This window comes from Betta splendens, chromosome 9 (assembly GCF_900634795.4).
Source record: "Betta splendens chromosome 9, fBetSpl5.4, whole genome shotgun sequence".
Taxonomy (NCBI): Eukaryota; Metazoa; Chordata; class Actinopteri; order Anabantiformes; family Osphronemidae; genus Betta; species Betta splendens.
Window position 1 is genome coordinate 24,176,559 of NC_040889.2, and position 23,606 is coordinate 24,200,164.

At 52.3% G+C, this 23,606-nt stretch overlaps 1 protein-coding gene and 2 long non-coding RNA genes across 3 annotated transcripts in view; 2 read left to right on the top strand and 1 right to left on the bottom strand.

Annotated features, from left to right (window-relative positions):
• Positions 1–979: 979 nt before the first annotated feature.
• gadd45ga (growth arrest and DNA-damage-inducible, gamma a) lies at positions 980–2,629 on the top strand. Its single transcript, XM_029163902.3, has 4 exons — positions 980–1,136; positions 1,252–1,353; positions 1,465–1,675; positions 1,853–2,629. Exons 1-4 carry the CDS (start codon positions 1,084–1,086, stop codon positions 1,964–1,966), a joined length of 480 nt encoding a protein of 159 aa, XP_029019735.1. The 5' UTR covers positions 980–1,083; the 3' UTR covers positions 1,967–2,629.
• Positions 2,630–8,064: 5,435 nt separating this feature from the next.
• LOC114863141 (uncharacterized) overlaps positions 8,065–23,606 on the top strand; it is a 31,820-nt gene continuing 16,278 nt past the window's right edge. The window contains exons 1-2 of the long non-coding RNA XR_003787109.3: positions 8,065–8,282; positions 8,377–8,404. This is a non-coding gene — a long non-coding RNA (uncharacterized LOC114863141). The remainder of the gene's footprint in view (positions 8,283–8,376; positions 8,405–23,606) is intronic.
• On the bottom strand, positions 9,393–22,217 carry LOC129604636 (uncharacterized). The gene is made up of 3 exons (XR_008695683.1): positions 22,074–22,217; positions 20,898–21,046; positions 9,393–9,517 (listed from the first exon to the last, which is right to left on the bottom strand). It is a non-coding gene; the product is annotated as an uncharacterized LOC129604636 (long non-coding RNA).

A 23,606-nucleotide genomic window follows, 5' to 3' on the forward strand; every position in this document is an offset into this window, starting at 1 on the left:
GGACGACACAAAACCTGGCGTGTGCCCCCCCCCCCTCACCCTCACCCTCCCTCCCTCCCCCACGACACTGGCTGATCTCGCTCCCGAGACGGTTTCCTAACTTCCCGAGGTGTCCGTGAACACAACGGCGAGTTGACCGGGTGCAGGTGTGAAATCAACAAGCTGTTTATGCGCGGCGAACGAAGCCTCGACTGCACGGAAAGTCTGTCTGAGCTATAAATATCGCGGCAGTGATTCCCCAGGCTGGGAAAGTCCAGTCCATTAAAGGCGGCTCCGGACTTTATCGGGGATAGAATCGTTTCTCCGCCGCTGCGTCACTGTAAATACTGGGCGATCTGCGCGTGACGCGGCAGATCGCCTGTCACCTAGAATCTGGAATCGGTCGGTCTGTTGTGTCTCTGGTTTCATAACTGGGAAGAAAACACCGCGTGGTGCATAACAACAATTATACAACCTGCAGACCTGGCGAAAGGCTGACAGCCTGTAATCATCACAACCCAAACAATCATGGGACCTTTTTTCCCCAAACTTCTAATACGCTATTTATGCCCAGTCGGGCTCTGACGCCTCCAGATGCTCCTGTGCCACAACAGAGCGACTCCGTGACATCCACGGGATCAATTGAAGCCACAGTCTTATTGTGTCAGCGCTGCACTGGCTCTGAAAGTCCACGGTAAACAGGACAGGACTTTTGGTTTTCGTACACTGTGATGTTGACAAGACTAGTAGGAATTGACGGTGGGTGGGCGGGTGGGCGACCCGGGGGAGGGGGGGATTTCTTGAAAGGTTGTAATCTTGCCCCACGTGGGGTTGTCAACAGGCTCCGCGTCGCTGCCGGGGGGGGGGGGGGGGGGGGGGGGGGGGGGGGGGGGGGCTTTTGCTTTCCTCGCCGAGGCAGCGCTGAGCCAATGGTGGCAGGCGAGCGGGGAAAGGACCGCCCCTTGCCGAGAAACGACGCCGACGTGCTATAAAAGCACCCACAGCCCGTTCCGTGCTCAGAATAACGCCGGCGAGCACACGGAGCGGAGCGCGACACCGATCCCTGCAGAAGAAACACGCCACGATCGCGCTTGGATTACAACTATGACTCTGGAAGAGATCAGCGGACAAGACAACGCAATGGAAAACGCAGACAGGTGAGTGTTTGGCGCACGGACGCGGGCGGCGCCGCACGTGCTGGGCTCGCGCTTGTGCGCGTGTCGATCGAGCGAATGCCCCGCGTTCTGACGTTGCGCATTTGTCTTTGTTAAGGATGCAAAGTGCAGGCGCAGCCCTGGAGGAGCTGCTGCTCGCCGCCAAGAAGCACGACTACCTGACGGTCGGAGTTTACGAGTCTGCCAAAGTCATGAATGTGTGAGTATTGCCTTTGGCTGCGCGTTCGGCCGCAGCGGTCGCTCAAACGATCCTGGCGCCGGTGGATGAAGCATCGTTGTCTGACCGTCGCTGCTCGTTTTCCTCCTCCAGCGATCCGGACAGCGTGGCGTTCTGCGTCCTCGCCACCGACGACGAGTACGAGTGCGACATCGCCCTCCAGATCCACTTCACCCTCATCCAGGCGTTCTGCTTCGACAACGACATCAACGTGGTGCGCGTCAACGACATCGAGCGCCTCGCCGACCTCGTGGGCGCGGACGACACCGGCGAGCCTAAGGACGCGCATTGCATTCTTGTCACGGTAAGTTCCCGCGGGGGGGGGGCGGCACCCACTCGCAGCCGGTGAATCACGCGTGCGTCACCGCTCTGTCTGGATCCTGCGCGCGCGCTGCCAAGTGACTGCACGTCTGCGCGCAGTTATTTCTTCCAGGGTTTCAGACTCTAAACGTGTTGTGTTTTTTTTTTTTTTCCTCTCCAGAGCCCGAGCGCAAACCCGTGGAAAGACCCTGCTCTGGACAAGCTGAGCCTCTTCTGCGAGGAGAGCCGCAGCGCGTACGACTGGGTGCCCACCATCACGCTCCCCGAGCGCTGAAGTGCACTGAAACACCGTTGACGTGATGTTGAAGATGCTGAAGAAAACGAAACGTCCGAGCCGAGCTTATTTGGGGGGTGCCCGGCCGCGCCGCCAACTTGTTCTGGATTAAAAAGGCCGCGGCTGTAATCTCCCGGCGAGAGCGCGTCCTCCCAGTGCATTCTGGGTCGGCACGTTGGGTCTGGATTACCCTGAGTTTGGGGGGTGAGAGTTCAGAGGTCACGTGCGGACAATGGGTCAGGTGTGCGGAGGGCACGGAGGAGCCTGACGGGGACACGGGGAAGGAGCGGGGCAGGAACAGCTGATCAGAGGGGACTGGCCCATAACAGGCACCAGGCGACGGCGCGGAGGAGGTCACGGACGAATGGACTGGAGTGGAGGCTGCGCTGGGTCAGAGGGAACAAGGAAAGGTGCTGGTGCTGGAAGGGGTCTCTGACAGCGACTGTGTGGACTTTGCTTTACTTTATCGGTGCAGCGTTCGAGGGAGTTCTTGGAAGACGCACAGACTTTGAGTGCGAATCCTGCGCAGCTGCAACTGTGACACTTCATGGACTATTTCTTGCTTTCAAAATATGCAGACAGAACCAATGCAATATGCAAACTGTGCTCCCTTTATTTTTTTTTTTTAATTGTTTTGTGAATAAACATTTGAAGTCAAACTCGCCTGTCTTGTGAGAAGTGTTTATTGTACCGTGCACCCGCTGAAGCCACGTTTGGCTCCGAGGCTGCGGCGCGAGGGAAGTCACGCCAGATCGCGCAGATAGCGACGCACCAGGAAGTGCCCCGCGTCACATGTGGGCGGCAGACGGAAAGAGGAGATGGCGCGATTGGCTTAGACAGAGACGACGCGGGGGGGAAAGATGAAGTTACGACACCGTGACACTTGTAACATGCGCGGCCTCTTTCCGGGCGCCGACCTTTAACTGCTCGTGGAGCAGCTGCCCAATGTGACAGTTTGCACAATCCGTGCAGCCAGAGCTGGGGGGAGGGAGGGGGGTCTTTTGTTTTCTGTGCGCTGGGGGTGGAGGCGTTCGAGTCAGTTGGGACCGAGCTTAATTGCAGGTTTGTGCGTCCGAGTGTCGATTGGAGGCCGCGTTGCGCTACTAAAACCACGCCCCGATACTCAGAGTTGCACTCGTTTCTCGGTAAATTGTCGCTCGAACCATTTCAGCCGCGCGGGGAAAGTGAAGTTCCTGTACGCGCGCGGGGCGGATGGGGGTCAGCGGCGCCGAGCTCTGCAGCCGGAGGGAAGCGTGCGCGCGCGGCTGCGGTTCGACCCGGGCTGAAACTGACAGTAAAGACCCGGCCCACATCAAAGAGACGGAGGACTTCACAGGAACTCGCCTCGACTTTCTTGGCAGCGCCTTGGAGTCCGGCCAAAGCGCCGGTCACAGGCTGCTGTGAGTGTGCACGAACCAGTGCACAGGTACACACGCACACACACACACCTGTGTGTGCACACATGCCCTGTGTGCGTGCACGTACATGCACGCGCACACAGTGCAGGAGTCTCCCTCTGCTTAGACTGCTTACAGGTAGTGGCTCCATTTACTAAGAATAGAGGAAAGTTTACTCAGATACACTTGCAAAAACACTTCAGATGCCATAAGGGGACTTTCCTCAGGCTTTAATATCTGCACAGAGCAGACAGTCACCATACGTTACAGCCCCACTAGTCATTCTCCTCCACACACCGTCAGAGCTGTAGCTAGATTAAGGCTGCTATGACCAAATCTGAAGCCCGCTTGAAAAACAATGAAAATTCCCTTCAAAGCTTCCAGCTAACTCACGAGGCATGCTGGGAAATGGACGGTCGACTCGACAAACAACAACAATGACCCGAAGAGAGAGAGAGAGAGAGAGAGAGAGAGAGAGCGCGTTTCTACTGAGACGAGGAAAACATTTAGGAATCTGCAGCGGCGCAGGTCGCTGGTATCGTGTGCAACAATAGCAGCAAACGTTTCCAGTCTCGAGCCGCTTTTTGGAGAAAACAATGTTCTACGCTGCAGGTTAAAGCGCATCAGTCCAGAATATAAACCCTAACATTAGCTGCCTAATGCGCTGGAGCTGCGACTGGAACTGCTCCTTGACCTACTTTGGATTGAAGGTCTTTGTGAAATATCAGCTTCTCCGCGGAACCCATTTGTTCTCCGTCTACGTTAATTGATACGGTTCTGCAGAAGCACCTCATGCAAGACCTGTGCAACACTGAAAAACAACACGCCTGTTTTTATCGACAGTCTCCCTTTAAGTGGGACGACAGCAAAAAAAACCCAACCCAGACTATATTGAAAAGTACTCCTTGTCTCTGCTGCTGTTTGTATGGAGTTAACAAACATCTTCCCTGTATTGGGTCCGCTGCCAAAGCCTGGAGCAACCGTCCAGACTGTTGAGGCCGCGCCGCTGTCTGCACGAGCTCCGAGCCAGCGACGGAGCTGCGATAGACGGGGAGGAGGGAGGCAACGGGACCAGACGCATGTGCTCCGACTGACGAACACCTTCAGCCGCGCTTCTTTTTAACAGAAGCCCGTTCAAATGACTCGTGAGGTGTCAGGTCTTTAAATGGGCTGATGCAGACCCACACCGTGTGGGTCTCTGCCCTCCACCTTCTGCATCGTCCTGCAGGTGTGATGCAACGCTCCGCATCGGTCCGGCTCCAGTTCCTGTCTAGTGTTTCCTCACAGCTGGGTTCTGCATGCATTTCAAACGAGAACTCTGGCCTTACGTAGGTTCTGCAGCCATGTTTCGATTGTTGTGCTGCACACGCATACGCGAGTCTCGTATCAGGCTCATATGCGCGTTGGACCCTTCTAGCCCTTGTAATGTTAATGCTTCCATAATGGGAGACCCAAAGATTCCCAGACCTGTGGCCGATCTATAAAAGCTGAGCGCTTCAGCGGGAGTCTGGCGGAGTGATGCTCCACCCTTCCCAGAGCCATCACTTTGGTGGGGGAGCTGTGGTCCCTTCCTCCCATTCGCTTCCCCGTCTCACTTACAGTAACCACAGAGAGATGCGATTACACGATGAGCTGGCAGGGCAGCGTTGCCCTCTCACCCCGCCCACGGTTCCAGATCGGTACCATGAGCTCACGGCCCGGCTGGACCCGGCAGCCCGTGCAGAGGGAGAGAGGGGCGGATGGATGGATGGCCGGTGTTGGGTGTCTCTAATCTATGTTATTCACTGGAGAAATGACTCGATCCCTCTCTGCCGCCGCCGTTGCTCAACTTGCAGTGAGCTCTCGGCCCGAAGCCGCCGCGTCGAGCCGGCACAACGACTGTGCGTGGAGTCCCTCGCCGCGGCGGCGACTCCAGAGAGACAGCGGTTGTTTGCGAGGAGTCGCGCTCACTTTGTCAGCGTGACCCGAGCGTTGCGGTCGTGGCGCAGCTGAGGTGGCTGAGAGCGCTGAGACACGCACACCTGCGATGACCACACCGCACCGGTGGAGGGTGGTGGTGGTGGTGGTGGTGGTGGTGGTGGAGGTGGGGGTTTCGGGGATGAGCGCACGCTTCTGCCCTTAACGATCGCGGCTTTTCTTCTCAAGAGCAGACCCTGTAATCATCCGGCGTTGAAACAGCTGTGTGTGTGAGAGAGAGAGAGAGGAGGTGACACACACTCTTACACCTGAGCCGCGCTTCAGAGAGCCGCCGTGAACCCCCTCCCCCCACCTTCCTCCCCCCAGGGGGCGGATACGGTGACATACGCAGCAGGTCACCGCACATGAGGTCATGACACCGGTCATGTCAAACGCTTCTCCTGCTTCTCTGGGAAAAACAAGATCCTGGTTTGACTGTAAATAATCAGCTGAGCAGAGAGAAAGTTAAACCCGGGGACACGTCACCCCCCCCCGCTGTTTGTCTACCGCGCACTCACATGCGTGTTTGTTTGCAAATTGATATGTCGGCACAAATTGCCCTGGGATTGCATCAGGGTGTATTTTTTCAGATTGACTGGATGAAATGTGGGATTCCTGAGTGCAATGTCTGTACTAACGGCACAAACAGGAGCCGATAGCGCCGCGGTTGCCTTCCATGTCATATCATAGGAGCCGCGGCCACAACCTTATGTAAACCACGCAGCTAAACTTAGACGGCATGATCCTAATGCCGGGCTGCTAATGCGATCCTGCCTCGTGGTGTTTCGCGTCAAGGGACAACAGACGTGCGAAAACAAGGAGGACTCGGCGTGAAGAGCGGAAAACGCCCAGGAGACATCGGGTCGAACGCATCTTTGGCAAAGAGGCTTTTTCGCCTCTTTACCAAAGATGGAATAAGATGAAAGGTGAAGGCTGATGCAGGGCAGATTTACTGCAGCTCAGACTGTTGCAGAGTCTGGCCTGCTTTGTTCCAACTGGAACGCAGGAGGAGGAGGAGGAGGGGGGGAGAATATAGTAGAAACCAGTACAAGCCAAACATTGTGTAAAGTTCCTTCAAAAGACGCCTGGGATTGTTATCATTCACAGAGAAATGGTATTTCTTAAATGCAAGAGGACGTTTTCTCCATCTCCCCCACAGTTCTTGTCCGTCTCCTCGCCGTAGCCGCCGGCGACGCCGAGGTGCGGCACCGCTGAGCGATTTGCCAAATACGGGGCGCGGCCTGCGACCCCGGCGAGGCTGCAGCATTGCTCACATAGCTGAGCTTATCCGTCCAGGAGCGCACGCGCCCGAACGCCGCGTCAGGAATCCCGCTCCCACGGCCCGAACGGAGCAGCGCTGCCGGAAGGCGCGGCGCAGGCGGGTCGAGCGCTGGCGGCGTCCCTGCACGGCGCCGGCACGCAGACAGTCGCCAGAACCAGAGGCCGGCACGGTTTCAAGGGGAAATAGGTAGAATGTTGAAGAAAGTAACACGCAGCATTGCCCAGATTCCAAATGCCGTTGCGCTGATGTGAGTCTGTCTTATTCTGCATGTGTTTTCAGAGGGGAACTCTAAAGCACGCAGACACGATCCCACCCGGAATGAAAAGCAGAGCAGCAGAGAGAGACGTCGCCTGGTCTCAATCAGACGGTCACATCGAGTTTCTGTGCGAGAGAGCGAAACGATCGGGTACAGAGAGAAATAGGATGGAACGAGCAGCGGCCGCGGCTAACGAGCGCCGCGTGCTCACTTTACGAGGGTTCGCGGTGTTTTGGTGCAGCCGGCGAGGAGGTGTCGAGGCACCGTGACATTTCACTGAGAGAGAGAGAGAGGGGACGGGGGGAAAACAGGGCGAGAGGCTCATTAGAAACCCCGACAGGACGTACGGCGACGGGGGAGGGAGGGGAGGAAAGACGAGGCGGAAGGCCTCGACCGTGCCGTCACCCGAACGGAGAGCAGGGTCATCGGGGGGGGGGCGACGAGGCAGCGGCTCACGACTGCACAAACAAGTGGCGTTTCCTCGAAAGCCTGCGTAAACGTCAGATGATAAATAGCAACACGCCGGACACACGTGCACGCGCCTCAACGGGTCAAAAACAATGAGAGCTGCCGATAAGCGGACGACCACAGTGCGTTTTCAGCTCTGCTCGACACGTGGGGACCAGGTTTCTCGGGAAGTCCAAACCCATTCCTCGTAGCGCTGTGGGATTGCGTAATAAAGACGCGGCCCGGGCGACCTCTCGCAGCGTTTCTTATCTAACGGAGCCTCGGAACCCGCACAAACAGCGGCACCTTAGAGGGGCAGTGCTGAGCGCAGCTGATACAGGCAACGCTAATGGAAACTGTTTTCCTGGCAAGCATGACACCAAGTCCGGAGCAGAACAGTCGAGGGCATTTCAAAGTTGGCGGGCTGCGCACCTGCTGCATTTCAATTTGAAATTCCTCGCAGTGGATGCTTCTCGGGAGCAATTAGGATTTTGCGCAGGGCAGAGAAAGAGAGCGGGGTGTTTTTCAAGGACCTTCCAAGAGACTGATGCAATTGCCCCTCTTCCTTGCACTTGGGTTTTTTTCATAGCAACATACCATACTTAACCTAGTAACACACTGAGGGTGCATGGCAACAGTGGTACAACATATCCCGCCTCCTCCCCCGTCTGTGTGCCTCCACATTCCTCTGCATTAAAAGTGTACATACCTTTATGTCTCAAACGTCATGTGTGTGTAGACACACTGTCGTTAATGAAAAACAAAAATAAGCTCTTTTTGTTTTGCCTCTGTTACTTAATCTGTGGGGATGCAGGGGCAGGGGAAGCGGGAGAACGGCTGTGCTGCAGGGCCTGGGCAGCAGCCAATCAGGGAGCGGGATTAGCTGGAGGCAGGCATAAACACGGGTTGTTGCTGTTGGTAACAGAGATCTGATTGGCTGCTTGGAGTTCTTGCTCAATGGGATAGGTGTTTTAACGTGTGGGTATTTTGATCACTGTTATGAGCATGTTTATGTGCTGTTATGTTCCTTAATAACCTTGTTATTCCCCCTCTTTTGTTTTTTTTTATAAAGAGAACCGGGGGACTCTGCAGGCCACTCGGTGAGTGCATGATAAAACCTCTGAGCACTGCAACGTCTCCTGAACTTTGAACACCGGTAGTTGTTGCTTGATAGAGGAAAGTTCGTATCGGACGTAAACACGCAGAGCAGCACAGAGGGCTGGACGTCCAGTAAAACCACATGTGACGTCCCAGCGGAGTTCGCTGACTGCACAAAGCACCTGCTCCTGTTTTGCCCCGCTGACGTAAGACTGGTGTTGACAGTTGACAGTACAGGTTAGAGGTTTCTAAAGCCAGAATCCGCCTCTTGTGTTTTTTAGACGTTCAGTTTTTAGCTCGCACTTGAGGATTCCTCTCTATAAAAACACATTAAAACAACACGTCCGCGCCTATAAATATGCAACGTTCCGAAAAGCTGGAGAATAACATGTAATCCTATAGGTCAGCCCCCGGGCTCTGCACATGGAGTCACGCTGTGTTTACCGGAGTCGGATGGAGCGCACGCCGCCGCACATGGCGTCTTTGTTTACATGCGCTTCCTTCCTGAAAGGGGCGGGGCCACGCGCGCGGCATTCCGGAGTTGCTTTGGAAACAGCGCTCCCGCGGCAGCCAATGGGAGGGCGGGGATTATGACATGTGCGTGTTTGTGTGCGTGAATTAATCAAACAGTCGCATCTATCTGGCAGCGTGTTGACAGGAGGAGATTTTTTAATCAGCTCATTGGGATGAAGAAAACACACGCGGCAATAATACCAGGATCAAATAAACACATGCCGCTAAACCAATTAAAAATCAACAGCTTAATCTCACAATGGCGGGATATGAGGAGTGTGTGTGTGTGTGTGTGTGTGTGTGTGTGTGTGTGTGTGTGTGTGTGTGTGTGTGTGACAGAGAGAAGGATGGCTTTATTTTTTTTCATGGCTGAATCTTTTTATTTGTTGCTCACAGAGACCTTTGCATCACTTCCATTTTGTGACCTCGGGTTCAAGAGGCTGTGTTTTTCTGCAGCTGCTGCCCCCGAGCAGAAGACCACATGTGTGTTTGGGTGTTGTTTGGTGCTGCTGGGCACCTGTTCCAGGTTCCTTTACCGTCACTAGGTTGTTGTCATCCTTTATCTCTGTGGACACGGACGCAGACGCCAAACACTTCGCTATCTGCCACATCATAAAATAAAACAAAACGCACACATGAAAATGAAAAGCTTTTAATCTTCACAGATGATTTGTGATTGTAAGTGTTTGACACACGTGACCTGCAGCTGCTCTCGTGTGCAGCGTCGCCTGCAGAGTAAGTGCGCTGTGTGTGTGTTTTTTTTGTTGTTGTGTGTTTGCGTGTGTGAGTGACAGACACACACAGCCATGTGCTACCTGCCACACAGGATGCAGCTGCAGCGAGACGTAAACAGAGTCTGTGCGCGTCGCGTCGAGCTGCTCATTTTCTCAAAACAGTGGCTCTTTGTCGGCTTTGTTCGTCGCCCTGTCTTAATTGCGCGACCCTCTTCAGCCGAGCGCTCCCTCAGGCCTGCACCGAGCTAATCTAATCACTAATCTTTGATTACGTTTTCCCTTTGTGTTCGCCGAGGACCCAGCGCAATCACGTTTGCCTAATCACTGGAAAACAGGGATGCGGGGAATGAGCCGCCCTCGGTCCATATCAGCTTTAGGACAGCTGCTCATCCCTTGATCTCCTGTAGGATACGTCCACGTCTGTCCACTACGTCTTGCTTAAGGCCTCAGAAACATGGAAAACACAGCGGGAGAAATCACCTCAGTCCGTCTGAGCTCGATTTAAAGCTCAGGCTTTATTCCTGAGTCGGGCTCCAGAGCGGCTCCTTTGTCCTAGTAAAGGGACTAGGGAACCTCCGCGTCTCTGCTCCGGCTTGGACCCAACAAGGGTCCGTAGGTCTCCGTTTGCATGGACATACGTGCGCTGTGTGGATCTGGTGTGTCGGCCCACGTTGACTGTACGTGCGGACGGAAGGGGAATCAGGAAGTCGTGCATCTGACGCTTGTCTCCTTTCGAGAACGGCCTCTCGCAGGCGCCTCGTGGCGGCGTGTGGGTGGTCGCTGCATGCGCGTATGTGTACACAGGGGCCCTGTGTGGGCAGGCTCCATCCACAGCCCCTGAGCAGGGCGAACCCTCGCTGACGTCTGACTTGGAAAGTGTCAAAGACGGACTTTGTTGCCTTCGTGGGCGTCGCGAAAGAAGCCCGGCTTTGAGCGCGCCGCTCGATTGCGTCCGCGTTCGCCCGCGTGTAGGTTGGTGGGAGGCTCAGTACGTGTGCGTAAGGGAACTTAAATTCCTAGGGCAAGTTATCTGCAGCCTCATTAACAGGCGGCAATATTCACTGCTTGACTTGAAACAGCACTAAGCAGGCAGTTTCTTCCGCTTTTATTGCCTTTATTCTTGCAAAGCCAGACGCGCGCCGTCTCCCGTTCAAACGCGGTTCCCTTTGTTGGCGTCGACTCACAAGCAGTGAATGTCTCTTCAGACACAAACGCACGCACACGCAGAGTCCCCGGGGGCTCGCTCCCTTTGATCTGGCTCTTACTCAGCCGTAGACGCCGCAGCAGGTGCGAGACAGCCGTCAGGTGCACGCACCAGAGCCGGGCTGTGCATGTGTCACCGACCATATGGCCCCTAAGTCGCTAACTGCACCTAACCGTCCGCGTGCGTTCCCCCTAATGAGCGAATCAGGCCCCTTACAATAACACGCTCGCTTTCGCACTGTCTCCAAAGCAGCTGTAGTGTTTAGACAACATTCTGGGCAAATCAGCCGACGGCAGGCGGGCGCTCCACCAATCGGAGGGCTGGGATTGAGTGCAATCAGCTGCTAAGCCAATCGGGTTTGTAGAGAGCGGGACGACCAATGGCAGCGGAAACCAGAGGCTGAAGCAGTTAGAGATAGAGACGGGCCAATCAGAGCCTGCAGCGGATGCACTGATGTGTTGTCTTTGAAGCTTTGTTAAGAACTTTTCTCTTTATATTCTAATACGCAGGGTTTTATTTTCCACTTTTCGGATTCGACAGTTATTAATGAGCAGGAAAACCCAAACGCAGACCAGGTTGCTGTGATGCAGGACAAATCCCGCTGTGATTTCTTTAAAGGTGCTGAGGAGAAGAAGCGGGTCTGCAGATGTTGTAAGATGATGAAATCCCAGAAACAGAGCAAGCAAGCGTGCGTGTGCCAGCGCTTCTGTGTTTGACAGGTTGCGCTCCTGAAACGAGTGCGTTTGCAGTAGGCCTGTTGTTTTTAATGCACACATCTGTTAATACGTCGGTGTGTTTGCGCCCGGCCGCTGCAAAGCCTCTGACTTCATGGACAATAAAGCTGAGAGGCGTGTCATCCGCACGCGTGCTGCCAACTGTTGCTGAGACACAAAGCGAACATAAAAAGCACTTTGAGTGTGAGCCCCCCCCCACATCTTCACGGCACACTCCACCATCATGAGCCACACACACGTCGAGGCTCCATTGTCCCAGTCCATGAGTGGAGGGGTGTGTGTGTGTGTGTGTGTGTGTGTGTGTAAGTGTGTGGATCTTTGGTCCTACAGCACAATTGTAAATGTTGATGAAATAGGAGCTGATAATAATTTTGGTTGCTGGTTGTTGTCGTCCTTTACTTTTTCTCCTGTTAAAACCCAGTTAACGAGCAACAAAATGTTTTTGATGCAGATGAACCAACATGATCAGTGATAAATGAAAATGCATATGAATAGACACCAGATCAGATCCACAACCAGCCCCTGCGTCCTATCCTTTTTGCTGTTTGCTGTCCAATCTTACTATTAAGCATATTTATAATACAGCTGCATGTGTGGATGGTTTTGTGTGGCTTGACTGGCAGCATGGGGCAGTGAAGCCAGAGAGGGCGAGACGTGTCTGTGTGTGTGTGTGTGTGTGTGTGAGTGAGGACAGCTGGCTCTCTGGCTCCATCAGTAGCAGCTGCCCAGCTTCAGGCCCTCAGGGTGGAACAGTGAAGATTAGAGGGTGGCTGAGGGGTGGGGAGGAGTGTGTGTGTGTGTGTGTGTGTGTGTGTGTGTATTGTAAAGGAAGTGTGGCCCAGCAGTTCGTGGACACATGAATAGAGGTCGGGGTCCAACCCCTCTGTGTCATATTATTCCTTTCTCTTTGTCTCTTTTTCATTTTCCGGTGAATAAATCAAGGGAAGCAATGTTTTCTCAAATATAAAAGCTACTGTAAAGTGTAAAGACAGAGCAGAGAGTGAATGGGAGACGGAGACGTAAACAGGAAGGGAACACAGACGGTGAAAGTGGCCAGCGACAGCCAGTCTAAGGCCCAGACAGCGGCGGCCGCAGACGTGGAGAGGTTTGAGTCGCCCCTGGGTGCTGAACGGGGGCCACGGTGGCTTAGTGACAGCTGTTCCTCCTGCCTATAGGATATCTGAGCCCGGCCCTTTCAAAAGTACAATACAGGGCTGTGATGGAGAGCAGAGGGCCCACTTTTCTGTGTATGCGCAGCAGGAAAAATAAAGAGCTTTTTAAAATACACGTGGACTTCTGCCAAGACGTAAAGAGCGGCACACTTCACCCGAATGTCTCTGCAAACACAAAAGGGGGGACGGAGGGTGGCACGATAAGGAGGCGGGCGGACAGACTTTCACCACCTAAAGAGCAGTTTATAGCCCTGTTTTCATGCAGGCTGATTTATTAAAACACGCCGGCATCCACACGCCAGACACTGTTGACACAGAGGAGTCATCCAGAGCTGCACAACAACATGATATTTGCACAGCGCAGGGGCCATAGAGACGCATGCAAATCTGCTGCTCTGGCGTAATCCGGTCTTCACCTGAGCCCCTCGTGAAAAACACACAGACCTGAGGGTTAAAAGCCTTAAAGAGCGTTGACTCATATGTTTGCAACGGAAAGAAATATGGCTACGGGGGTAAATTGGTCGAGGTCTAACATGCGAGGTAATAAATTGCACATTGCAAACAGCATTATGAGGCCTTCTTGGCGCAACGCTGACTTTCAGAGGGAATTGTGCAAAGTCTGTCTCCACGCTTTGTTAAAGCGACACCAAATGCTAATGCAAGACTGACTCCCATCTGATTCTTGGATCTAAACTCTCCTCACACCCCTCGCGCCCCCTCCTCCCATCGCACATCCTCCACTTGGACTGAAAACCCACTGACCCTTGTTGCCGAGGCAACGTGTCAGTTTGATCCAGAGTGACAGCTCCATTCACGTTGTCATTGTCTCCCGTGACAACCGACGAGCGATGCTTGATTAGGCTGAAGGATGCCCCAGAAAGTAGAACGACGGTTGATTCAATTACCGAGGCTTTGTCTTTGCTCATTGCACACATTGTCATTAGCCGTAACCAAAAAGTCGTCTGTCTCCAAACATAACTTTGGCAGGAGAAACCGAACGGAGAACAATGCTTCCTTCTGGATGCTGAAAACGGTTCACGTGATGGCGTTTGAACTCGAGACAATGATTACAACGCTGGCGAATGGCTCATTTAGATGGTGCATCAAGAAAAAGTGTGCGAGTTATAATAACAGCAGCTTCTCCTCGGGCGTCCAAGCACCCCATGCAAGCAGCTGACGGGTCACACACACACACACACACACACACACACACACACACACACACACACACACACACACACACACACACACACACACACACACACACACACACACACAGATCTGGGTATAGCAGTTGTGAGTCAGGTAACAGTTTGACTCTGGGTTTTGGTTCTTGGGTCTGGATTCGTGGTCCGTGTTTGCTTTGCTAACAGCCCCTGCAGGTAATCCCCAGAAAACATGAGTAGGCAGAGGTCGAGTTCACCCTCGACTTTCAGGAAGTCTTGCGGGGGCTTCTGTGTATTTGGCAGACGTGATCGGAAACGATACAGAAGGTAATTACAAAGTAAACAGGATACAGCGTTTATTAATGTGCTTGTTTGTAGTTTTATGGACTCAGCTGCTGCTGAAGCACGAAAGAGCATCCAAACCACCGAGTAAATAGGAATCTGCGATGACAACATACGGCCTTTAGCCCTGAAAAAGCTTCTTGCCGTTTTAGCAGTAGCCCAGAGACCATAACAGCTGATCGGGATTAGCGTAAACACACACAAAATATCACCCACTCCTGACAAAAACCCTCTGATCGTTGAACAAATCTGCAACAGAACCCAGTCGTCATATTGTGTCAACAGCTGCCTTTGGATTTTAGCGTTTCAGCAAATATTTGCCACCTCGCGGTAGAACCTGAATGCATCGCAAACGCAGCGGCGAAGCTGAGCGCCCTCAAAGATGTCAGGGGCTCGAGGCGGCGGCCGAGTGCTGCCATAAAGCTCCCTATAATCGCTGCGACGGAGACAGGTGCCTCTCGCGTCCGCGGGTTTATGGAGGTCTGGAGCAAACAGTGGGCAACGCGCTGCATTTTACACGCGCTGAGCAAATAAGGGGTGAGGCGGGTTCCGCTCGTGAAGCCCCGTTGATGCTGGAAATAAGGTCAGTGTGGACTCACTATGTAGGTCAACAGGTTGAGATGCAGGGCGCTTTTCCTCTAGGAATCTATAAAGCACGGACGCGTGCACCACAGCACGCACGGACACGTCAGCGGTAGAATGTGCAGCACCACAGACTCGCCACCTTCTCTTTGACACCTATACCTGAGATGCTTATTGCTACTCAGGTATATGGGGCTTTGTTGACTCAGTGGACCTAATATAGGGTTCGGGCCTGGGTGTGAGAGCGGCCTGTGCATTGGCATGCTGTCGCACCCAAGCGTCGGCACGCTGAACGCGTCCACACCAGACCCCGAGCCTCATGACACAAACTGAGACTGAGGAGAGAAAAGGTGAAAGATCAGTTTCACGCTCCTCTGTGACATGAGGCGGCCCACGAGGAGCCCTGATCCTCGAGCTGGAGGGGGGGGGGATTCCACTCATCTTTGCCCTTCAGGTTTGTAAGCAAACCCGGCCTGGGAGGAGCAGTTGAGCATCGGAGAGAGAAGAGAAGTCTTGATGCTAAATATCAGCGTGGTATTTGATCTTTCGCAGGCAGGGGTGAAAGCGCTGCAAGCTGAAGACTGCCTAGTGTGTGTGTGTGTGTGTGTGTGTGTGTGTGTGTGTAAGTGCGTGTGTGTGTGTTTGCAGGAAAGGCAGCGTGAGGTGAGTTACGGAGAGATCAGAGGAGAGCCTGGAAAGTCCAAGCTGACTCACTGCGCTGTCACCTTCACAAAATACACCGAGCTGGCAGGAGAAAGAGAGCGAGCGGGCGAGCGAGAGAGAGAGAGAGAAACAGACAGACAGATAGACCTACAGGAAGACAGAAAACAAGCTGCAGGCTGCGAGCGCTCCGTCAAACAAACCAGCTGAAGCATTATTAGCTGAGAGCCTGTTCGCTGCCAGCTTTCACCGGCCGGCGTGCCGCTGGGGGCAGATACACAACACGTGCTCTTTTCCCTTTTTTTTGTTAAGCAGACGAGCGTAAGATGTTTGAGGACTTTGAAGTCTGAAAGACACAGAGAGGGGAAAAAAGGGATCTTAAGACGGACGAATCCTTTGATCATGTGTCAGGGAATTTTGGCCTTTGTTAGAGAGATGAGTGAGTTAAGATAACTCAGTGATCTGGTGTCATGTGAGTCCACCACCGGTGGCAAATGGTGCTTTTGTGTGGACCCCGCTCTGTCATTGACTCACTTTTGTATCTGGATTGCTTGATGTATTTTGTGAATTGAAAGACCTTTACTGAATGACGGGACAACAAAGACATTGAGTAATCCTTTATCAAATGAAACATTTAGTGGAGGATAATTCAAATTAGTAGGGCCGAGAAGCTTAAACCAAGCACCCACGCAGGGCACAAAGCGGAATAATCTGGAGGCAGTGCCGCTGGAACGCCATCACACGAAGGGCTTCCTTTGACTCGCATCTTTTTGATGATCTGCCTCAGCGTTAACCTAAAATGCTTAATGGTTGAATATAAACACACCCAAACCAGGCGTCTCCCTGAAGTGGGATCTTTATTGCTCTGGCTAATGCACTGAGTCACTTTGATGAACTTGTCGGCGGTGAGCGTGATGGAGTCAGGCTTCATTTAACGCGAGCCAGACTTCCCCTTTTCTCAGCAGAGCAGAACTCACTTCACATCCTGTTCTCCTCCACCGGCCGGTTCTGAGGGTTACGGGGCGACGCAGTCAGAAGCATTCACAGCGCAGAGCTCAAGATAAATGTACGTCCATGACTTCTGTGTATCAGAACCATCCAGTCGTGCAGCTCAGCATTCAGTTTTGTGATTCAGTCAAATGGTTGTTCCAGGCCCTCCAGCACTGGGTTAAGGTCAGTGAAAGAGCGTGGGCTGGGTTAACACACCAAATTCACTTAGCACTTAACATCACCACCAAACATGATATTGATCTGACCCCAAAGGGCTTTTCCTTTTCCTGCCTTAAGCCAAACCAAACTTCCCCCATAACAACCGTGTACATGTGGTGGAGAAATCTGGACAAGGACTTAAAATCATTCCGTCAAACTGAGACGTATTTCTGTTTAAAGGCACTCTGAAAGTAAAATGATCTATGGAGCAGCTCATGTTTGTCAGGGATAATTTGCTCAAGGGGGTCAGGGAGCGCTGGACCTAATGAGCATCATCCCTGAGCAGCGCTCAGAGCGTGAAAACAGCCCCACTTCTTTCCTCTTTCTTAGTCACCTGCGTTCACCTCCTCTCCGGCAAACGCGCGGCCTCTCCCGTTTGAAGCGCCTGCCAGACCAGGCCGTAAAGTGGAAGCGAGGGGAAGGGGGCTGGAGGAAGCCGAGTCCAGCTGAGTGCACACAGCCAGCTGCGGAGTGAGTAAAAAGGCTCGGAAGTCAGAACTGCACACTAATTCTATAAATTCTACCTCCTGCAACCAAGACAGGCTCAAAGCCACAGACTCCCACATAGGATGATTAAACCGAGGCAGAGGTGGCAGCAGTAATGCAATGTTAATGAGATGAAAAACCCTCCAGTGCAGCGGCGTTGCTCTCATTCCCGTAAACAGACACACACACACACTCACAACTCATTGCCCAGAAGTATCCAAATGAGGATATGGTTTCTTTCCCAGTAGAACCGAACGTCTCCTGCTTTCCAAGTACTGCTCCCTGGCTCCACTCCAGCAGCGGCGGAGTGTCCGTCGATTAAAGATGGATGAGGAATGCACAAAGTTTACCGCTTCAAGGAGGTAGAACGCAGCCTTCCGACTGCCCGAGAGGAACAGAAGCCCGTTCCGGGAATACATTTCTGAATCATACGTGCAAGAACATCCCAGCAGCGCGTCTGCCACCTCAGGGAGGTGAAAGAGCAGATCTCACTCAGCCAAATCCTCCATATCCATTATTTTCCTCCGTCTAAGGATGCACGGTGCTTAGAAAGTTGGTCCAAACCAGCGTGGAGATAATCAGGTCAGACTGAAGAGTACTGTTATATTTGTTTGTTACACAACCCCCTCACGTCTCCAGAGGACCCCACCGTGCGGCAGCAGTCGGTGGTAGGGTTTCATAAACACTAGACACTTAGGGTGACAGATTTCCACTTGACTCATTCTCCCTCTCCCTGACATGTCCAGACACATGCGGCTAATCACCAGGAGGCTTAGCAAACGGCCGCACAACTACAGTAAATGAAACGGGATAGTTTGAAATCGTCGGCAGTCTCTCCTCTCCCTGCGCTCGCCGGGTCTCCCGAGCCCCCCGGCAGCTGCCCGCCCGCGTAAACTCCTCAAATCCACGCTGGACAGGTAGCGCCACATGTGTGGAATTAAAAGCCTCTCCGAGAGCCCGGGTCTCGGGTTACCAGCTGCACGCGACAGCTGCCTCGAAGCGGATCCGGTTTCTGGTGGTTTCTGTACAGTTGGTGATAGATGTGCGGCAAAACGCAGGGGTCGTTAAGCCTCCCCACAGGCCCCCTGGTGAGCGGAGGCCAGTTTGACAATCAGGGACAGGGGGAGCTTTATCTTCTCCCCATCAACGCAGCAGCTCTGGAGGATGATATTTTAACGATAACAGGAGGGGAGTCAGTCCAATTCTGGTACCGATGCATCTGGGAAACCACATAAAGACACGTACGTGGCTCCTTCCAGCAGAGGTGAGGCCTCCCACTGCAGCCGACAGCGTCCCAAAGGCGTGAGCCTCATTCCTAATCTGCTCTGCTCACAGACAGAGCGTCTGCACAGCCTGCGAGTGCCCGGCCTCTCCTCGGTAACAAGGCATCCCTAAGACTCGCGCAGAAAAGGCTCTTGTCTGGGAAGATTGGGCCGCGCGCGAGATAACGGCTGATTCATCTGGGGCGATGACGAAGTGCGGGGGTTTATGTAAGGAGCACCGGGGCGCGTGACACCGCGTCTGACTGCCGTACTGTACTCGCTGTATCTCCGAGGCGAGACCTGTCTGTACGGCGGCTCCCTATCTGCCGTCTGATGGTGCCACAACGCACTGATGTCATGTTTCTGCGTTTCTACTTGTGCATTGTACATTATTGTCTGAGACTTATCTGGAGGACTGCAAATCACCCGAGGAGCGAGATAGGCCCTTGGACAAAGACTGACAGCACTCGTATACTTGAACTGTGACACACCAGGTTTTATCACGCAAAAATCAGCTTCTGAAGGGAAATTCCTTCTGGGTTACGAATCATAGAAAAAGCTGCCTGGTTGGTGATGTCATGTGCAACACATGCATTACTGTAGGTATATGTAATGGTTAGCTCCATGGGCTACTAACAGCATTTTAGCCACAATGCATTTTCACAAGTGAGATCAGCTGCAGCTCATTGAGCCCAGAGATAAAGCCACTGTGCTGTGTTTAAGGCACCATGGGTCATCCAGAATAGAATCCAACATGTGGCATGTAATAGGTTCTGGCCTCCCCCTGTGAGCTGTAAACAGTTGGTTCTGGCCAATTACCACACCTGTGGTACCTGGGCAGCCTCCTGGACGGGGGTTCTCCTTTTAATAGGTTCTGGCCTGCCCCTGTTAGCTGGAAACAGTTGGTTCTGACCAATTACCACACCTGTGGTACCTGGACAACCTCACCAGGAGCAGGTAAAGCATACAACACACACAGAGTCAATGGTGCAAGTATTGTGGCCTTGTTAGCATGTTGGCTAGTCTGATTAGCATTAGCATTAGCATTTCCCAGTTAGTTCTCCTAGAGCGAAAAGCGAACTGGTGTCTATAGTTGTGTTGGTGACACCAGCATAAGTAGAAGTGAGCTGCATCAGCTGCTGTTAACATTAACCAACATTAGCGGTCAGAACCAAGGCTGCAGAGCTAAAGACCCTCAGTTGTCTCACTCCAAACCGTGGAAGGCTGTTTTATTCATGTGCTGCCGTCATGGTGGAGAGATGTGCACGTGTGACTGATGTGAAGTGTTTAACACACCAGACTGACGGATGGCGAGTTACGCTCAGACGCTTGTGACACTTGTATTTTCTGCGTGCGTGCGTGTGGTTTGTGGTGTTTCTCATGTTAAGTCGGGGCGAGAACATATAATTGTGAATGCATGTGTGCATCCTCTCAAACCCCTTGACAAGCAGTGAACCAAGCACTCCGGTGTCACATAAGAGCGGATTACTGCTTCCATAACGGTGTGAGCAGCTTCCATTACATTCAACAAACCTGGCTTTCTGTGCACTGAAGCATCGGTGCACCGTTCGACTGTATGATCCGGGGTTGTGTAACTTTATGGGAACACATCATGCTGCTTGTCTCTCTCTGTCTGTGCGTGCTCCAGCACGGAGGCCCACAAAGGAAATCTGAACTGTCACATGGCGTCTGCACACGGCCTCGCTGCCGCCGCCGCTGCTGCTGGGTTGCGTGTAGCGACTTCCTTCATGTGCACAGTCTCACATTATCTGGAGCAACGAAAGAACCGAGCGCGAGTGAAGTTCACGGAGTTGGTTCTTCTTTAGACCTAATGTAATCCCCATCTGCTACAAGTATTACTCAGTATTACTCTGCAGATCTGGGATTAGCTGCTTGAGCTGTAAAAATACGGACACACAGACTCGAATGCAACTGAAATGCTGCTGATGCGGCAGAAAAAAAAGTCCCCTGCTGATTGTCTGCATCAGCTGTTCGTGGAATGACTTGTGTTCATCTTGTGATGACTGTCATACCGTAGATATTTATTATAGATCTCCATCTATCATGCGGCACTCGACACTTGCTGGAGCAATGGGTTCCTTGGATACGTTCGTGTTATGGTGTTTGTGTGTGTGATTATTGCAGACATCAAAGCCCATTTGGCTCCATTGACTTGTTCCCTAATGACACTGACTCAGGAGACAGCAATGCTCAGTGATCAAGTGCACAAGGGTATTAGAGGTATTAGATGTGCAGAGCATTGTATGGCTTTAGAACCCCGCTCTAAAGAACAGGGTGGTTGTCCTATGTTCATATTACCATAATTCTTATTGTATAGGCAGCTCATGTTGGCTTGTAGCACCCACTCTGCTTGAATCACTGTCCTAAATATTCAGGAATACAATACATTTAATGAAAACTTGTTAGTTACCTGTGCATGCTTTGTTCAGCCTGAAACTCTTAGTACTGGTTGGCACGTTTTTCTTTTTTCCCCGAAAGGCCTAGAAACTGAATGTGGGGCAAAATGATCCGTCTCCCAGCGAATACTTCTGCAAATCCAGGTCAACAATTGTCCCCAACCTGTCATAAGCAGAGAAAAATGAGCAGCGAGCACATGACCTGACCACGTTCAGGCTGAACTGCAGCTTTGTGCAGTTTCCCTTTTTTTTCTTTTTTTCAAAAAGTGGGCTAAAAGAGAAATCTCAAATATGCGTACGACTAAATAAAAATGGGCAAATTAGAATTTTAGTCTTATATAAAATAGTTTTATTTTGGTAACTTTTAATCTTAACGACATCTGATCGAAAGCTGTAAAAATATTGACTGATCTAATTACGCGGCTGACAGATTTATGAATGGAGTGGAATTTGTAAACTGGACCTTTAGACAACAAACGGGAAGATGTAACGGCTGCGTGTGAAATTCCAGTGATTCATCAGCCCCTGAAATACTTTGTCTATTTTTGCCCACTTGGCTGTTGGTGCCGCTCCTTCGTGCTTCCTGTGATTCTGCTTCAAGGGGAAACAAATGTGTGTAATAAAAGAAACAGAGCCTGCACTTAGGGAGTTTTTCCTACAGGAATGTTTCAGGGGCTTTTTGAACAGCGCATGAAGGAACGTTGGATTATATTTGGGTATTTTGTATGTCAAAGGACAATCTGGGGCTTAATTAGGTTTAGATGGCTGCAATCAAGATTTAAGCACAATCGCCATCATAATACAAGTTACCTGTGTCTTCCCTTTTCTGATTTGAGACCCCGAGGACATCAGGACTTCTGATCGAAGGCTTATGTAAACAGAAGGTACATGATACGACTTATATCACTGAATGTGAAGGCCCAAAATGAAGCTTTCTCTTTAGAGAAGAACATGGCGTATGCTTTATTCGCTTAACGCCGACATCCACAGAGCTGCGGCGCTTCATCTGCCTCTGCTGCATCACACCCCCGTGCAACTCCCACTTCCCTCCTCCGATCCGTTTGTGGCGGCCGCCGCCCACTTTGCGCTGCCTCATCCTCCTGTCATGCCGCCGGCTCACGGGACAGCTCATCCTCCCGGCACAGTGACTATCAATATCCTCCACCACCACCTCAAAACATGACTCTCACCTGCTCAGTTTAGTGCTGCGGTCCTACATGACGGCCATGCCGCTCAGCCTGCTGATGTGAGCCGTTTCTGTATAAATAGACCGAGGAGACTCTTGCGTAAGGTCTTCTTTTTGTGTGGCGTGCAGATTTCCAAGCATAGGAGGAGGGGGAGGCAGAAGAAGGGAGGAGGATCTGGAGGAGGCGCGAGCTGGCAGTGCTGCGAGAACCTTGAAAACAAACTGACTCTGTGTTTGTGTGCGTGAGGGAGGATTATTCCTCATTCTCTGGGCGTCATTCTTGCCCTCTGCAAACACTACACTGTGGCAGAGCACGCTGCTCCTCCCGGGCAGCCTTGTAATCGGACCTTTCTGGGTCCAAAGTATGTCCTCTGACGTCTAAAGGGCCTTCGGCGGGCAGCTGGAGCGGGACAGAGTTTACGCTAATCAAGGCCCTGACCAGCCGATTACCCGGCGGAACGCAGCCAGCCCTCCCCTGCGAGGCCCACACAGGGACAGTGGGCCCAGCGCTGTGGGCAGGACGCGTTGATCTGCAGCATGAGCAGACGTGCACGCGTGCGCGGGCGCGCACGGCGCTCGGCGTGCCTCTGGCCTCCAGTGGAGGTGCTCCCTCTGCAGATGTGTTTGATGTTCTCTGTTGCCTTTTGTTGCATCAGCACAAGGGCCTCTTTGTGCGTCTGTGCTGCGCAGTACCAGCCAAGCCCGGGCTGCAGGATCAGCAGAGTCCGACCGTGTTTCTTACAGTATGTGTGTATGTGGGGCGAACCCGGGCTGCAGTGAGCCTCTCTGCGTTCTTCGGCTCCTCTTTGAATCTGTCGAGCTCAGTGGGGGGTCACAGAGCTACAAGGACAGGCCTCATTCACATTGAATGGTAAATATACAACATTTGTTGCTGTGGACTTACAACATTGTTTACTTGGCTCACTGTCACACAACCCCCTTATCAGAACCACAGGGACCAGCCAGTATATGTGTATATTCATCATCTTTGATAAAACTTTCTGATTCTTTATTAAGTAAATGATGTTCAAATAATAAAGTCCTTGCGTTAGATGTTACTGTTTGTCCCTGATTGAAGCCTCAGCATGCAAAAGTGCCCACACCAGGAGAGCAACCTTGAGAAAATGCTGCGCAGTGTAAATACCATGTGGTTATTATTGTCGTCCTTACACGTAGCAGACTGTCATAATCCCTGTTCTCTGCTGTGCACAGTCAAACAGCCTTCAATTGGTTCAGACGCCACACGGGCACAACGCAGCCGTGCAGATGTCAACATCTCCATCACGGCGTCATGCATCACGTCCCTGTAAACAAAAACAGAGCAGCGCGTCCAGATACACATGTTTACATACGGACACATACACAATCTCAGAGGATCAAGGCTCTTTAAAATCCCCCACTGGGATGATTTTCACAGCGAGTGCTAGTGTCTAACCGACCCCAGAGGATTTATGTGTGTGTGTGTGTGTGTGTGTGTGTGTGTGTGTGTGTGTGTGTGTGTGTGTGTGTGTGGTTGTGTGTGTGTGTGTGTGTGTGT